At 33.5% G+C, this 14,100-nt stretch overlaps 2 protein-coding genes across 2 annotated transcripts; one reads left to right on the top strand and one right to left on the bottom strand.

Moving 5' to 3' along the window:
* Positions 1–5,770: 5,770 nt before the first annotated feature.
* Positions 5,771–8,585, top strand: LOC145088804 (protein HOTHEAD-like). The gene is made up of 5 exons (XM_079027213.1): positions 5,771–6,006; positions 6,106–6,747; positions 7,168–7,556; positions 7,691–8,226; positions 8,326–8,585. Exons 1-5 carry the CDS (start codon positions 5,898–5,900, stop codon positions 8,375–8,377), a joined length of 1,728 nt encoding a protein of 575 aa, XP_078883339.1. The 5' UTR covers positions 5,771–5,897; the 3' UTR covers positions 8,378–8,585.
* A 3,311-nt stretch (positions 8,586–11,896) lies between these two features.
* On the bottom strand, positions 11,897–13,207 carry LOC145090152 (uncharacterized). Its single transcript, XM_079028483.1, has one exon. It carries the CDS (start codon positions 13,205–13,207, stop codon positions 11,897–11,899), a length of 1,311 nt encoding a protein of 436 aa, XP_078884609.1.
* Between the last annotated feature and the right edge of the window lie 893 nt (positions 13,208–14,100).

Below are 14,100 nucleotides of genomic sequence, written 5' to 3'. Positions count from 1 at the left end.
CTCGATCTAAAATTCGAGTTTTTAGCTGTCTACTGCTAAGCTGAAACTTCGAAAAATCATAACTTCCTCATACGAAGTCAGATTCAAACGGTCTTTATATGAAAGTTGATTATTTTCACGAGTTCTACAACTTTCATTTACATCACTAAGGCTAAAAACTAGTTTATCGAAAACTAAATTTTTACGCGACAAGGTATTTTCCGGATTTATCACGGAACTTGGTTTGGTCATAACTTCTTCGTTATAACTCGGATTTTGATGAGGTTTTCGCCTAAATGTTTCTAACGAGATTATCTATAACTTTCAATAATAAAATTTTACTTATTCCAGATTTTATATTTTTGCTATATTTCACTATTTGGCTTTTAATTGGAATCTCATAAGACTTCCAATACTTTCTGAATGATTCTAAGCATAGTTTTACTTCAATTCTAGTAAAAACTATCTGTTAGAACTCAACATTCAAATTCACATAATATTTCATAATATTATTTACTTAAAACACGATTTCAAAACGTGTATGTTACAGTTCATAGCTGAAATTGTGCCTCCTCCCCTCTCTCCAATATCAACCTCTTGCTTGTGGTATTTGTAAGCCATTAGAGGAGTGACATTTGGGACTCTAAGCTCCAAGAGAAGAAGATTCAAGCCATTCTTGAAGAGGTAATCATCTAGATCTGATCTTATATGATAATTTTGAAATATGTATGCTAGATCTAGGGTTCATAAGTCTTGGATGAATTACATGTACAATATAGAAACCTAGATCCAAGCTTTAGGGTTTGCATGAGCACATAGGATGTTCTTTTGTTTAAAACCCATCATCATGTACGTCCGAGGATCGTGGAAAGAAGAAGGTGTGATCGTATATAGCTTCTTGTTTATATGTCTTCGGGTCTTGAGAAAAATCTGATTTAAAATAACGCTTTTGAAAAAATGACTCTTTTTTGTAAACAATATTGATTCATGGTTGGTTTTGAAAATTTTAAATTTATGGTGATTTTTTTAGTGTTACAATCCGGTGTCTAGAGGGTCGTGGGCTGCTATTGCTCAGACTTTCCCCAAGTAACATGATCTTAATTTAATCCGTAATGACTCAATCCTAGAATATTGGGAAATAGTGTTCATACTTATTTTAGGGAAGAAGTGTGGGTTGGGAATAATATTCATTCGTCATTCTTTCCCTAGATTATATAAGCTTGAGGTGTTTAAAGATTGCATGGTGGCAGATCGATGGCTTGAGTTTGATTGGGTGTGGGGTTGGTGTAGAGAAGTTAGAGGTGGATGTAGGCATTTTAGTTGTATGGTTTGGTTGATAGGCTGGCTGATGTGGTTGTAGGATCGGAGTTGGACTCATGGGAGTCGAATTTGGTCCTTGATGATACATTCTCAGTTAGCAATACTAGGCAAATGATTGATGACTTAACTTCGCATGCGACCACGGTTTCTACATGTTGGAATAAATACGTCCTGATAAAGATAAATGTTTTCATGTGGCGGGTTCTTTTGAATGGTATTACAACTAGAATCAATTTGAGTAATCGTGGTATTGACATCCCGTGTATGTTTTGCCCTTCGTGTGACAATGCGGTGGAGGATAGCAATCATGTTTTCCTTTTATGTGATATTGCAGTCCAGGTGTGGAATGCAATTACTAGATGGGTGGATTTGACGCTCCGTCCTCTGATCAATATTGTCGAGCTTATGTCATGGGTTGACACGGTTCCATTATCGAGTAAGAAAATAAACGTGTTAGAGGTTATCATTCTTTCCACTATATGGATTTTGTGGCGGGACAGAAATAACGTATTGTTCCAAGCTTCGAATTTTCCTAAATGTCTCATTATGGATTTGATTGTTCTCAATTCTTTTGAGTGGTTTTCTTTTAGAAATAAGAAATTTTTTGATTCAGTTGTCATTTTGGTTACAAAATCCTTTGATGCACATCTAATTGTATTTGTTTTTCTAGCTTTTTAGCTAGTTGTTTATAAAATCTTTCGGTTGTTAAAAAAAGACAAATAGATTTAAATTGAACTATTTTATTTACCATATTTATAACAAATAAAAATTCACACCAAGTAAAAATTCAAAACTCTCGATGGCACTAACTAGATTTTTGGCTTTGGTTTATTTATTTATTTATTATTTATTTATTTATTTTGGGTTAACACATCTTTTAGTTAACTCTTTCAAAGCTAGTAATATTTGAGTAGCTGGAAATCTAATCATTTCGACACTTTTAATCCTACTTTTCTAAGAGTATTAGATAAAGATTTAACAGTTAAAGGTTAACCATTATCTAACAATATTTTTCATCCTTTAGTAGAACTAGAAAACAATATAGATAAGTAACATCAAAAAAAGACACAACTTTAACAAAAGAAAATGACTTATCACCAATAGTAAGGTTAAAAATATGACAATCACATGACATATATACAACCCTACTATTAATTTCAAGTAGTCGTTTGTTAACCCATTGGTGTTCTTTTATTGTATAAAAATCATTATCATAACATCATCCTTACATCATTCTAATCAAGATCTTTTCAATGCATCTAAAATTCATTAAAAAAAATCTCAAATCAAAAATATCACCTACTTTTTTAAAATTCCAAAAAAATATCCAACTACTTGGATTTTGTTAGAAAACAAAATCATGCACCGAACAATCAAGGTAATTTGTTCTTGATGACTAAAATTTTGAGTATAATAAAAATTATAGAAAAATATTTTGTCTCTTTAACTATTTTAATCATAAATTTTTTCACCAAGTGACTTAAAAAAGAAATTAGTTTAAAGGGTATTCGACAAAACTAGCTGGTAGCGATTTGTTAAATGTTACATGAGATAGCTTTTAGATTTAGATGTTTTTTTTAAACTAAAGGCTAAAAGCTTGCAGTGCCAAACAAAACTTTTTGTTCAAAACATAACGTTTTGTCAAACGCTAGAAGCTCTCAAACGTTCCGTGCCAAACACGTCAAGTCGAATTCCCGAACCAAGATAATGATAATGATTTTCATATTTTTCTATATGGCTAACATGATCTTATTTCTCTAAACATTGCAAAATGAAATTCAAACTTTTTTTGTTTAATTATAGTTGACAAAACAGGTTTAATTCGTTTTATATTTTCAGAAAAGAATTATAATGAAAAATATAAATTGATTCATTCATATATGAACTCGTATTTTTGTTTTATAGTTTGGTTTTCAAATTGCAAGATGTGTCGCATAAGCATCCATAGAAGGTTAAAGGCTTACAGCCCTATCTTTTATTTGATAGATACATGTCAAACATGAGTCCTGCTTCTTGGCCAAAAAAAAGTCTCATCTTTACAATTCGTCTTACAAGTTACAAAATGGATAGCATAAGCTTGTACAGATGGGTTTTGAGTGGTTGGAATTAATATTTTTATCATATTGCAAAATATATTATACTCGTTTAAACAATGAATATATTACAATCTTTTAAACAAGTCGTCTCACAAGTTAAAAAATACGATTTCATTTTTAGGAGGAGTTTGTTCGCTTGAATCTATTAAAATTCAATTAAGAATCCAAATTGACCACATTGTCACTCATATACTGTTTGATTTCATTTTTTAAGAGACTTAGAATATTGTTCAAATCTAAAGAATTCTTTTCAAACAAAGAAAAGTTTGAGTCTTTTTGAAAAAAATTAACTGGTAACTATTATTTGGTAATTGATAGCTAATAATTGGGTAGTTGGAATCTGGAAGCCAGAAGATGTAGGTTTTTTTTTTTCGGTAAAAATAATTAAAAACTTTTAAAATACATAAAATGAAATTAATATATATATATATATATATATATATATATATATATATATATATATATATATATATATATATATATAATACAAGCATGATTTTAGAAAAGGATAACTAAATCAATTTCTAAAAATATAAATGAGTTTTTGTCAAAGCAACTTTGAATTAGTTTTTTTATTTGGATATTTTTGTTTAAGATAAAACTAGAAAACTCCAACCATCGAAAGAAACTTTTTTTTTTTCGTGAATTTTCTTAAAAGCTAAAACTAGAAGTTTCCAAAAACTATGTGCAAACACATCCAAAATATTTTTGAAATGAATAAAATGCATCGAAATCCAAATTAATTAGAATATTTCATATTACAATTCTTTTTTGTTATATTTCTTTTGCAAGTAGGTTCAAAAAACTATAATGTAAATTATGTAAAAGCATATAAATATTTTTATTGATTTTTTATAGAAGCTATTGAATTTTCATCTGCTAATTTTTATTTTATTTTATTAATATAAACTCTTTCAACAAACAAAGACCCATTACTTTCCACCACTTATTTCGAAAAAGGTTTTAAAAAGCTTGTCGCGTTTTTAAAATTTGTATTTTATATCACGTTTCAAGAAAATGTTGTCTTAACATATATATATATATATATATATATATATATATATATATATATATATATATATATATATATATATAAACACGCACACAAAATTACTGCCTTACAAACAACGTGATTCGTTACGATTCGTAAAAGTTGAGGTTTGACATTACCTTGGAATCAAACTTAACGTTATTTAAAACTTTTATTTCAAGTTTAATATCCATGACATGTTTAGATATAAGTTAAATTAGGTTTTTTTTGGAAACATTTCTACCATTAGGTAGAATTAAAATAATTTAGTTCTTTAACCCTTAGAAATATTCAATTTCATAGAATTTGACATAATCTAATTCCTTTAGTTTTGCCTCAAAAACGTTATCAAAAAAATAATTCATTATATATATATATATATATATATATATATATATATATATATATATATATATATATATATATATATATATATATATATATATATATATATATAATGAGTTTAGTATCCATGAGCTTACTATTATATTTTATATTTACTATTATTATATTATAGTTATTATTTTCATAGTTGTAGTGTATTTGTTTTTTTTATTATTGTTATTTTTAATTATCACTATATATATATATATATATATATATATATATATATATATATATATATATGTGTGTGTGTGTGTTACTCTTATATTTTATATTTACTATTATTATTATTATTATTATATATATATATATATATATATATTTGTTTTTTTTTTTTGTTTATTATTGTTATTATTAATTATCACAACTATTGTTATTATTATTATTATTATTATTATTATTATTATTATCACGGTGTTGTATACTTTGCAGTTAAATTGTAACTCCATCTTATTTTTTGTAAAACCTGACAAACAAAACTAAAATTTTATTTAAATTACATAATATAAAAATTTGTTGACAATTTCATTGTATTGAATATTGAAAGACATCATTCATCAAACCAACCATCCGTAAACCGTACATCATTAATGTTTAGTAACTTGGCAGATTTTTATCTATGCTTAACATTTTACCGACATATATATACATATATAGTTAACAAAATATAATAGGAAATGTCACTATCTTTTTATAAGCAAAACCTTAAAATGTAACTTTTGTGCATTATGATAGATTTTTATTTAAAATATCTTCTACCAAATGCAAAACCTTAACACGGAATAATAATTATGATCAATAAATTTTCCATTTCTGGTAATCATAATAGATTCTTTCAAAGGAAATTGTTATCGTCTAGAAAAAGATGTCATAACTCATAAGAAAAAAAAATCTATAATATGAATATTTTATTGTATAATTATTTGTGACTCAAAATCTATAACAAAATATGGTGTGTCGTCATAGCAATTAAGGCAGTGTTTGCAAACGCATAAACGCTGGTAGTTCATCCACTTCAAATAGTCAATCCTTTCTCACCAATCCTTCTCTTTTAATATCATCACCTCCATTTCATTCACAAATCCACCATGGATCGGAGCAGCCGCAGACGGCAGTCCACCGCCGTTTCTCATGCATCTCCGTTTATCTTTGCAATCGTCGTCTTCTTTCTTGCTTCTTCTTCCACTTCCGAAAAAGGTTTGTAACTGATCATGAAGCTTATTGAATAGAATTCATTCAGTACGTTATTAACTCAGCATATCGTCATTAATTAATTACTCTTTAATTTCTTCACAGCTCCATACCCCACATTTGCAAAAGACGCAACGAAAGCTCCGGCGGAGTCTTCCTACGATTACATTGTAGTCGGCGGTGGAACTTCCGGTTGCGCATTGGCAGCCACACTTTCACAAGGCGCAAAAGTTTTGGTCCTTGAAAGAGGTGACTTACCATACGGCATCCCATCCGTGAACACCATAAACGGGTTTATCACCACCCTCGCTGACCTCACTCCGACCTCCGCCTCACAAACCTTTGTGTCCACCGACGGTGTTATCAGCCAGAGGGCTCGCGTCCTCGGCGGTGGGTCTGCCCTGAACGCCGGGTTCTTCACCAGGGCGAGTCCTGATTATGTTAACAAAGCTGGGTTCGATCCGAAACTGGTGAAGGAATCCTATGAGTGGGTGGAGAAGAAGGTGGCGTTTGAGCCGAAGGTGTTGGCATGGCAGGCGGCGGTGAGAGATGGGTTGCTGGAGGTCGGAGTGTTGCCGGATAATGGATTTACTTATGAACACATTTATGGAACTAAAGTTGGTGGTAGCATTTTTGATGTGAGTGGCAATCGACACACAGCTGCCGATTTGTTAGAGTATGCTAATCCAACCAACATTACTGTCGTCTTGAATGCAACTGTGCACCGAGTACTATTCAAAACCGATGGTAAACAGCATAATATTTTTTTCTACGTACAATCGTCACTAGCCATATAAAGTATTAAATTAATTATATATGCATACTTTTTAGACTATGTTACGTATCAAATTGCCCTACGGCATATAGCACATTGTTGTAGAAACATACTAGGATCCTAGAGTTGTAGTTGTGTACCCGAAGTGTTGTTAGGGTTTGTTTGATAGTTGTTGATTAATCCAATCTTATTAAGACTCTGGCCATGAATATGACAGTGTGAGACACTTCTAAATGTGATATCATACACTTCTAAATGTGATATCATACAGTCTGAAACAGATCAGATCAGACTATTTTCTTTTCGGACCTAATAAAAAACATATCAAACAACCCTAAAAGTTGCGGTTACAATATATATATAGATTGATGTTTTTATATTTTATGAAACAGAAAGGAGAGCACGGGGTGTTTTATACAAAGATATGGAAGGGAAAGAGCACATGGCGATTTTAAACGAAGGGTCATTGATGAATGAAGTGATATTATCAGCTGGAACACTTGGGAGCCCACAGTTGTTGATGTTAAGTGGTATTGGGCCTGCTAAACATTTAATGGGCCATGGGATCAAAGTGTTATTGGACCAGCCCATGGTTGGACAGGGCTTATCTGACAATCCAATGAATCTAGTACTCATTCCTTCGCCCCGACCCGTAGAGATTTCACTCATTGAAATTGTGGGTATTACCCGATTCGGAAGCTTTATTGAAACCGCAAGTACTCATATTAACTTGCCATTGCTCAATAAATTCAGTTCCCACTTTGGACATTTTGCTAACCAGGTTTGTATTATCTTTTTTATATAACCACCTAAATTATTTTAGGTAATAATTAAATCGTTATATATATATTTTTTCTAATTTGTTTAAACAAAATCGTTTTCTTAATATTTATGTTATGATTGTAATATTTTCAGACAACAAAACTTGAGAGGCTAAGATCTATAATTGGACATCATCTGAACATAGATCCATCAGGATTTGATGCTGGACTCATCCTTGAAAAGGTAATGGGCCCACTTTCTTCAGGTGTTCTAGAGCTTGAGACAATAAATCCCAATGATAATCCTAAAGTCACATTTAACTACTTTAAAGACCCTCGAGACCTCCAACGATGTGTTCAAGGGATGGAAACGATTGTAAAGGTGTTGGAATCGAAAGCATTGTCATCATTCAGAGAACCATTAGTATCAGTTCAAGATTTGCTTGCTTTGGTTGTGGCTCTACCTTTGAATTTGAGACCTCGACATGTGAATACCGCATTCGATCTTCAACAGTATTGTATTGACACTGTGATGAGTATTTGGCATTACCATGGAGGATGTCAAGTTGATAGAGTTGTTGATCGCAACTATAAAGTCGTTGGTGTTGGTGGACTTCGTGTGATTGATAGTTCAACACTTTTGAATTCTCCTGGAACAAATCCTCAAGCTACTATGATGATGATTGGAAGGTTAATACTTAATACATATATATGCATTATTAGTTTAATAGAAATATATTCAAATACTAGAAATTACTAAGATTTTTTTTTTTTTTTTTAACAATTCAGGTATATGGGGCAGAAAATGCTTGAAGAACGATTGACACTTCGAATGAAGTAGGAAATGTGACAGGGAAATTATACTCTTAAAAAAAATGTTGGAAGTTGTGTTTTATATTTCATATAGAGGTACTTGATGATATATGTTTTGTATTTTATTAAGACCTTTTTAGTAAGTTTTTATTTAGTATCGGTGGACGATATTGTAAGTTGGTTTTTTTGCATTGAAATTTTCCTTCGAGAGAGATAATGGAATTATTAATTAAAAATGATTTTCTTTTCAACGAAAGTAAATTTAATTAGGAAAACATAGTAAGAAGCTAAGGTAATAATAATTAATACTCACCATATTTTAAGGGAATGATGGGTTGGCTACTCAAACTAACCAATCTAAACTTTCTCAATAAAATACCCATTTGTACCCACCATATATCATCTATACCATTATGTAAGGAGGCCACTAAGACACCGGTAGAAGATATAAGTCCCACCTTCACGATATCACTAGAATATGTAATAACCACTCTTTGAAGAAGGAAATCTAAATTTGTTATTTCATTTGCATCACCACTCGAACGTAAAGATCAAAGCCAACTACAATGCCAACGCTAATTATTTACAATTAAATAAACTATTGAGTAAATTGTTAGGATGGCTACTAATCCAACCATGCTAACATAGAAGAACAACAAATTTTCATTTTTTAAAATTAATTGGTGATAGAAGGGATTACCCACTTCCTTATATGCCAACATCTAGTTTCTTATTTTACCAATGTGGGATTGGGGGACCAACTTCAAAGTTCATCAAGCACCTCAATGCAAGGTATAATAAACAAAATCTATCTATCTATCTTCTCTAGACCCCTAGAAAAATGATGACATATCTTAAAAAGATGGTGAGAATCTAACTAAGTAAGGCTCGGACGAGACTCGGGAGTACTAAGGGGTACTACCCCCAAAACCAAGATGCGAGTCTTCAATGTCTTCAAAATACCATATAGGGCTAATCTTTGCTCACACACATCGGTTTGACCAACCACATCCCTCCGCACCTAGACCCAATCAAGCTACCTGCATCTGACCCCCATACAAGCGGTCTCAAAATAGTCTGTGAGGCTCAAAACTTGTCCCATTTATCAAATACAAGGAATTCCATATCAAGACCCGGGACCAATCTATGATTCAATACTTATGACTCGGCGTTATGATATCTGTAGGGATGAGAAGACAAGAGAGAACAAAAATGCATGAACTTAAACTAGAATGCGTCTAAAAAGTATGAAAATTAGAAATGAAAGAAACAAAATATGCAATATTTTTGCATTTTTTATGCAATTTTTATGAATGACCTAAATGACTTACTCTAAGGCTAAGGGGAGTGGTAACACTCTTAACACCTTGCCATGTCAGCTTTTTGAATGCCACCTCACTTTTATCCATTTAACATATTATCTTAACATTTGGTAAGGAGTGGTGACACACTTAACACTCTATTTTTTTTATTTTATTTTATTTTTCTAATTTAATTTAATTACTTTATTTTAATAAACAAACATTTTTTTAATATTACACAAACACTTTTTTGATTTCTTTTAACGAGACAGTTCATATTAAATAAAAATGATTATAATAATTTAAAGCACAATTTAATCTATGTTATTGTTGATTACAGAACTCAAACATATAAGCAAAATGCCAAAGAAAATATAAAACATTGCAGTTGTTAACTTGTATTAATGTGGATTGACTTCTATATTTCCAAGGTAAACATCCATTTCAATGGTATTATATTTAATGTACTTAGCCATGGACATCCAGTGCTCTTGTCACCTATGTTGATGCATGCTAATATAACCTGCACCATTGTCACTGAATCAACGATCATATCAGCTTCTTGAAGAAGATCAAAAACAATTAAAACCTTTAATTAAAACCTCTTTATATCTGTTAGATTGACTATACCCACAAATCATGGAGTTCCAAGAAACCAAGTCTTTATATCTGAATCAACGGTCAGGTTATTTTCTATCAATCCTCGGTCGGGCATTTCATCAAACAAATGGAGTGCAAAAACAGGACTATCGCTCTGCGCAAAGCATCAGATCACAATGTTCCAGATAGACAAAGTGGGTCTTTCAATTTGGTCAAATACGAAAAGGATTCTCTGCATCTGTAACTGGTGTAGGATGGGTACTCCCTTCATTCTGATAATATTCATCAACGGAAGTTTAACATTCCCAATATTTGATTTGATGCAACACAGGCAACTAGAAACGGATCGATGGTTTTGGAGAACACCAAATTGAACTAATTTCAATAGTTCAATGAACCTAATTATTTGAATGGTAACTAATAGGAACCTTCAAATTTCAATAGTTCAATGAAGTAGTTGATTACCTGAAGAAGCACCGAAGCAAATTGCAATGAATCGAGATGAAACAGATAAGAGATTTTCAGATCGGGATAACAACGAGACTGAGACTGTGATAAAGGAAAGAGATCGAGTTATTGGAGGTCTGAACAATCGTTTCTCACTCTTAATATTTGATTTGATGCAACACAAGCAACTGGAAACCGATCGATGGTTTTGGAGAATATCAAGCGCAAACCCAGATCAAAACCCGATTTCCACTCCGTCTTCTTCCAACCAATCACAACGAGTTGCTATTTCTCTCTCTTCTCGCCAAAACTTCAACGAGTGGCCGGTAGCGACCTCCTTAGCGAGTGGAAAGGGGTGGTGTTTCAATTTTGCTAACGAGCGTAGCGAGGCCGGTGGCGACCTCCACTCCGCTGAGCCTAAATGCAACAATATACAACCTAAATGCAATAAAAAATAAAGTTTAAGAATACCTCACCCCAAGCTTAAAATTAAGCATTGTCCTCAATGCTTAGGATGAGAGTAAGGAAGGATCATACCGGGATCAAGGTGGAGAGGCCTGCGAGGACGGTATGGAAGCAACACATGGGTCGTACAATGATGTATGGGTGGAGTTCTTGGCCGCCTAAATACACATGGATGAAAGTTTGGCCGCGCAAAGGAAGCATATGAAATGGCTCGGAATTTTCTTATGAAGTGTCATATTTGTGCGGGTACCCTTGCAAACTTTGCGCGAGTGGGGGGCGGCCACGCACATACATCAGAATACATCCCATGTGGGGGTAATTTGAGCTCGGATTTTGTGCGGGTAGGGCTGGGTCGCGCAACGCTTGCGCGGGCACCCTCGCAAGTTGCAAATTTTTGACAATTTTCAAACTTCACCAAAATCATTGCTAGACTTCAATATGCTTATTTTTAGACCAACTTCAAGCTTAGAAACACCCAAAACTTCAAGCGGAGATTATTTATTTACAATGCATTTATTTAACGTCTTTGCCAAGACATAGCCCCGCTTCCGTCAATCTTCGTAAATCATAGTTTCTAATGTTACGTTGTCGAATTCTCCCGTGTCAAAGCCTTCATAAAATGGTTTCAAATAGTGCCCATTCACTTTGAAGATTTGGTTCATTTCCAAACTCTTGATTTCAACCACACCATGATCAAAAACTTTTATAACAATGAAAGGTTCGTGCCATCGAGATCACAATTTTTCTGGGAATATCTTTAAGCGTGAATGATAAAGAACTTCTTGACCCGGAATAAAGTATTTTTGGGTTATGTGCTTGTCATGAAATGCCTTTTTCTTCTCTTTGCACCTTTTAAACCTTGTAATTATCTTTTTCTTGACCACTTCCATCATTGGAGGATTTAATCTTCTTTGAGCCTCTTTCATAGGCTTGCAATAATCTCCCATAAGAATTTTGTGTGTGCATACATTAGGGCTTATCCCGTTTATTGGCTCAATCACATCAACCCGGTACAATGGAGAAATGTTGCTAAGGTACCTCATTGCTTCAAAGATGTTGAAGTGAATGATCTCTCCATCAAACTCCATAGTAATTTTTCCTTTATGGACATCAATGATCGTGTGAGCGGTATTCATGAAAGGTCTTCCAAGGAGGATCATAGATGATTTGGAAGGAGTCTTCTCTTCAAGATCAATGACATAAAAATTTGTGGGAAATACTAGTTGATTAACTTGTACTAACACATCCTCCAACACTCCTCTTGGAGACACACTTGACTTGTCCGCTAATTGAATGATTACTCCGGTTTCTTCCAAAGGTCCAACATTGAGAGATTGAAAAAACGAATATGGCATCACATTGATCGAGGCTCCAAGATCTAACATGGCACTTTCGACATGCAAATCACTAATGGTACAAGGGATAGAAAATATTCCCGGATCCTTGCATTTGGGAGGTAACTTCTTTTGGATAACCGCAGACACATTTGCATTGACTTGAATCTTTTCATTTGCCTTGAATTTTCTCTTCTTGGTGCACAAATCCTTAAGAAATTTGTCATAGCGTGGAATTTGCTTTATGACATCCAATAGTGAGATGTTGATTTGAACTTTGCGGAAAGTCTCAAGAAATTCTTTTTCTTCCTCTTGTTTCTTTGAAGAAGCCAACCGGGATGGAAAAGGTGGTGGTATGACCAATGGCTTTATTGTCTTGTTGGAAGATTCAGGTTGACCAATGTTTGGAACAACCGGTTCCTTTGGAGGTACTACTTTTGAAGGTTCAACAATGATGACTTCATCTTCTTTTTCTCTTGAAACTCTTTTAGGGTTGCTTTCTCCAAGTGTTTTCCCACTTCTCAAAGTTATTGCACTCACATTGGGGTTCTTCTCGGTTTGAGATGGAAGTTTGCCCCTTTGTTCCATCTTGCTGAGAGCGGTGGCCAAGTCTCCAATTTGTGCTTGAATGTTGGAGAAGTTGTTCTTGGTCTCTTGTTGAAATTGGCTTTGGCTTTGAGCAAGAGAAGTAACGAGTTCTTGAAGGCTCATTTGATGGTTGCCACTTTATTGGCCTTGTTGTGGAGGTTGTTGGTAATTTGGAGGGTTATAAGAAGTTTGTGGATATGGAGGTTTTTGAGAGGGGTATTGTAGATGTTGAGGTCTCATCAAAATGTTTGGTGGATTTTGCTTTGGTGGGTATGGGTTGTTTGGGTTATTCCTCCAATTTGGGTTGAAATTGTTTTGAAATCCCATGGGTCTTGGTTGACCTTGATATCCTCCCATTGCATTCACATCTTCCGGTTCATTAATAAGTGAGGGACATTTATCCGTATAATGCCCCGTCATTGCATAAATGTCGCATACCATCAATTGTTGACCACTTCCCACCACCATTTGACTTAGCACATTAGTCAAATCCAAGAGCTTTGATTCCAAGTGTTGAGTGTTGCTACCTTCACCAACCACTTGTGGAGAACTTCTCTTCATTTCATTTCGAGTCCCAAAGTTCCTTTGATTTTGAGTAATGGTGCCAAAAAGTGATCAGATTTCGTGAGGTGTCTTGTTGAAGATGTCACCACCACTTGAAGCATCAATCATCCTTCGATCTTTTTCATTCATACCCTCATAAAATTGTTGAAGAAGTAGTTGTTCGGGAATGTTGTGTTGAGGACAACTTGTACAAAAGTTGTTGAATCGCTCCCAAAAATCATGAAAAGTCTCACTCTCCCCTTGATGAATCCCCAAAATGTCACTTCTTTGGCTTGATATCCGGGATGTGGGATAAAACTTGCTATTGAAGGCCTTGAGTAACTCTTAGCATGTGTGAATAGATCCTGATGGTAAGTTGAATAACCACTCTCTAGCTTTATCTTCCAAGGTGGGCGGGAAGGCAGTTAGCTTGAAATCATCCAATGTCACATTTTTGGGCAACATGCTAACAC

This window comes from Lactuca serriola, chromosome 2, assembly GCF_051521515.1.
Source record: "Lactuca serriola cultivar US96UC23 chromosome 2, Lser_US96UC23_V15, whole genome shotgun sequence".
In the NCBI taxonomy this organism is placed as follows: domain Eukaryota; kingdom Viridiplantae; phylum Streptophyta; class Magnoliopsida; order Asterales; family Asteraceae; genus Lactuca; species Lactuca serriola.
Note: the sequence above shows the minus strand (reverse complement) of the source record. Positions and strands in the feature narration are given on the sequence as shown.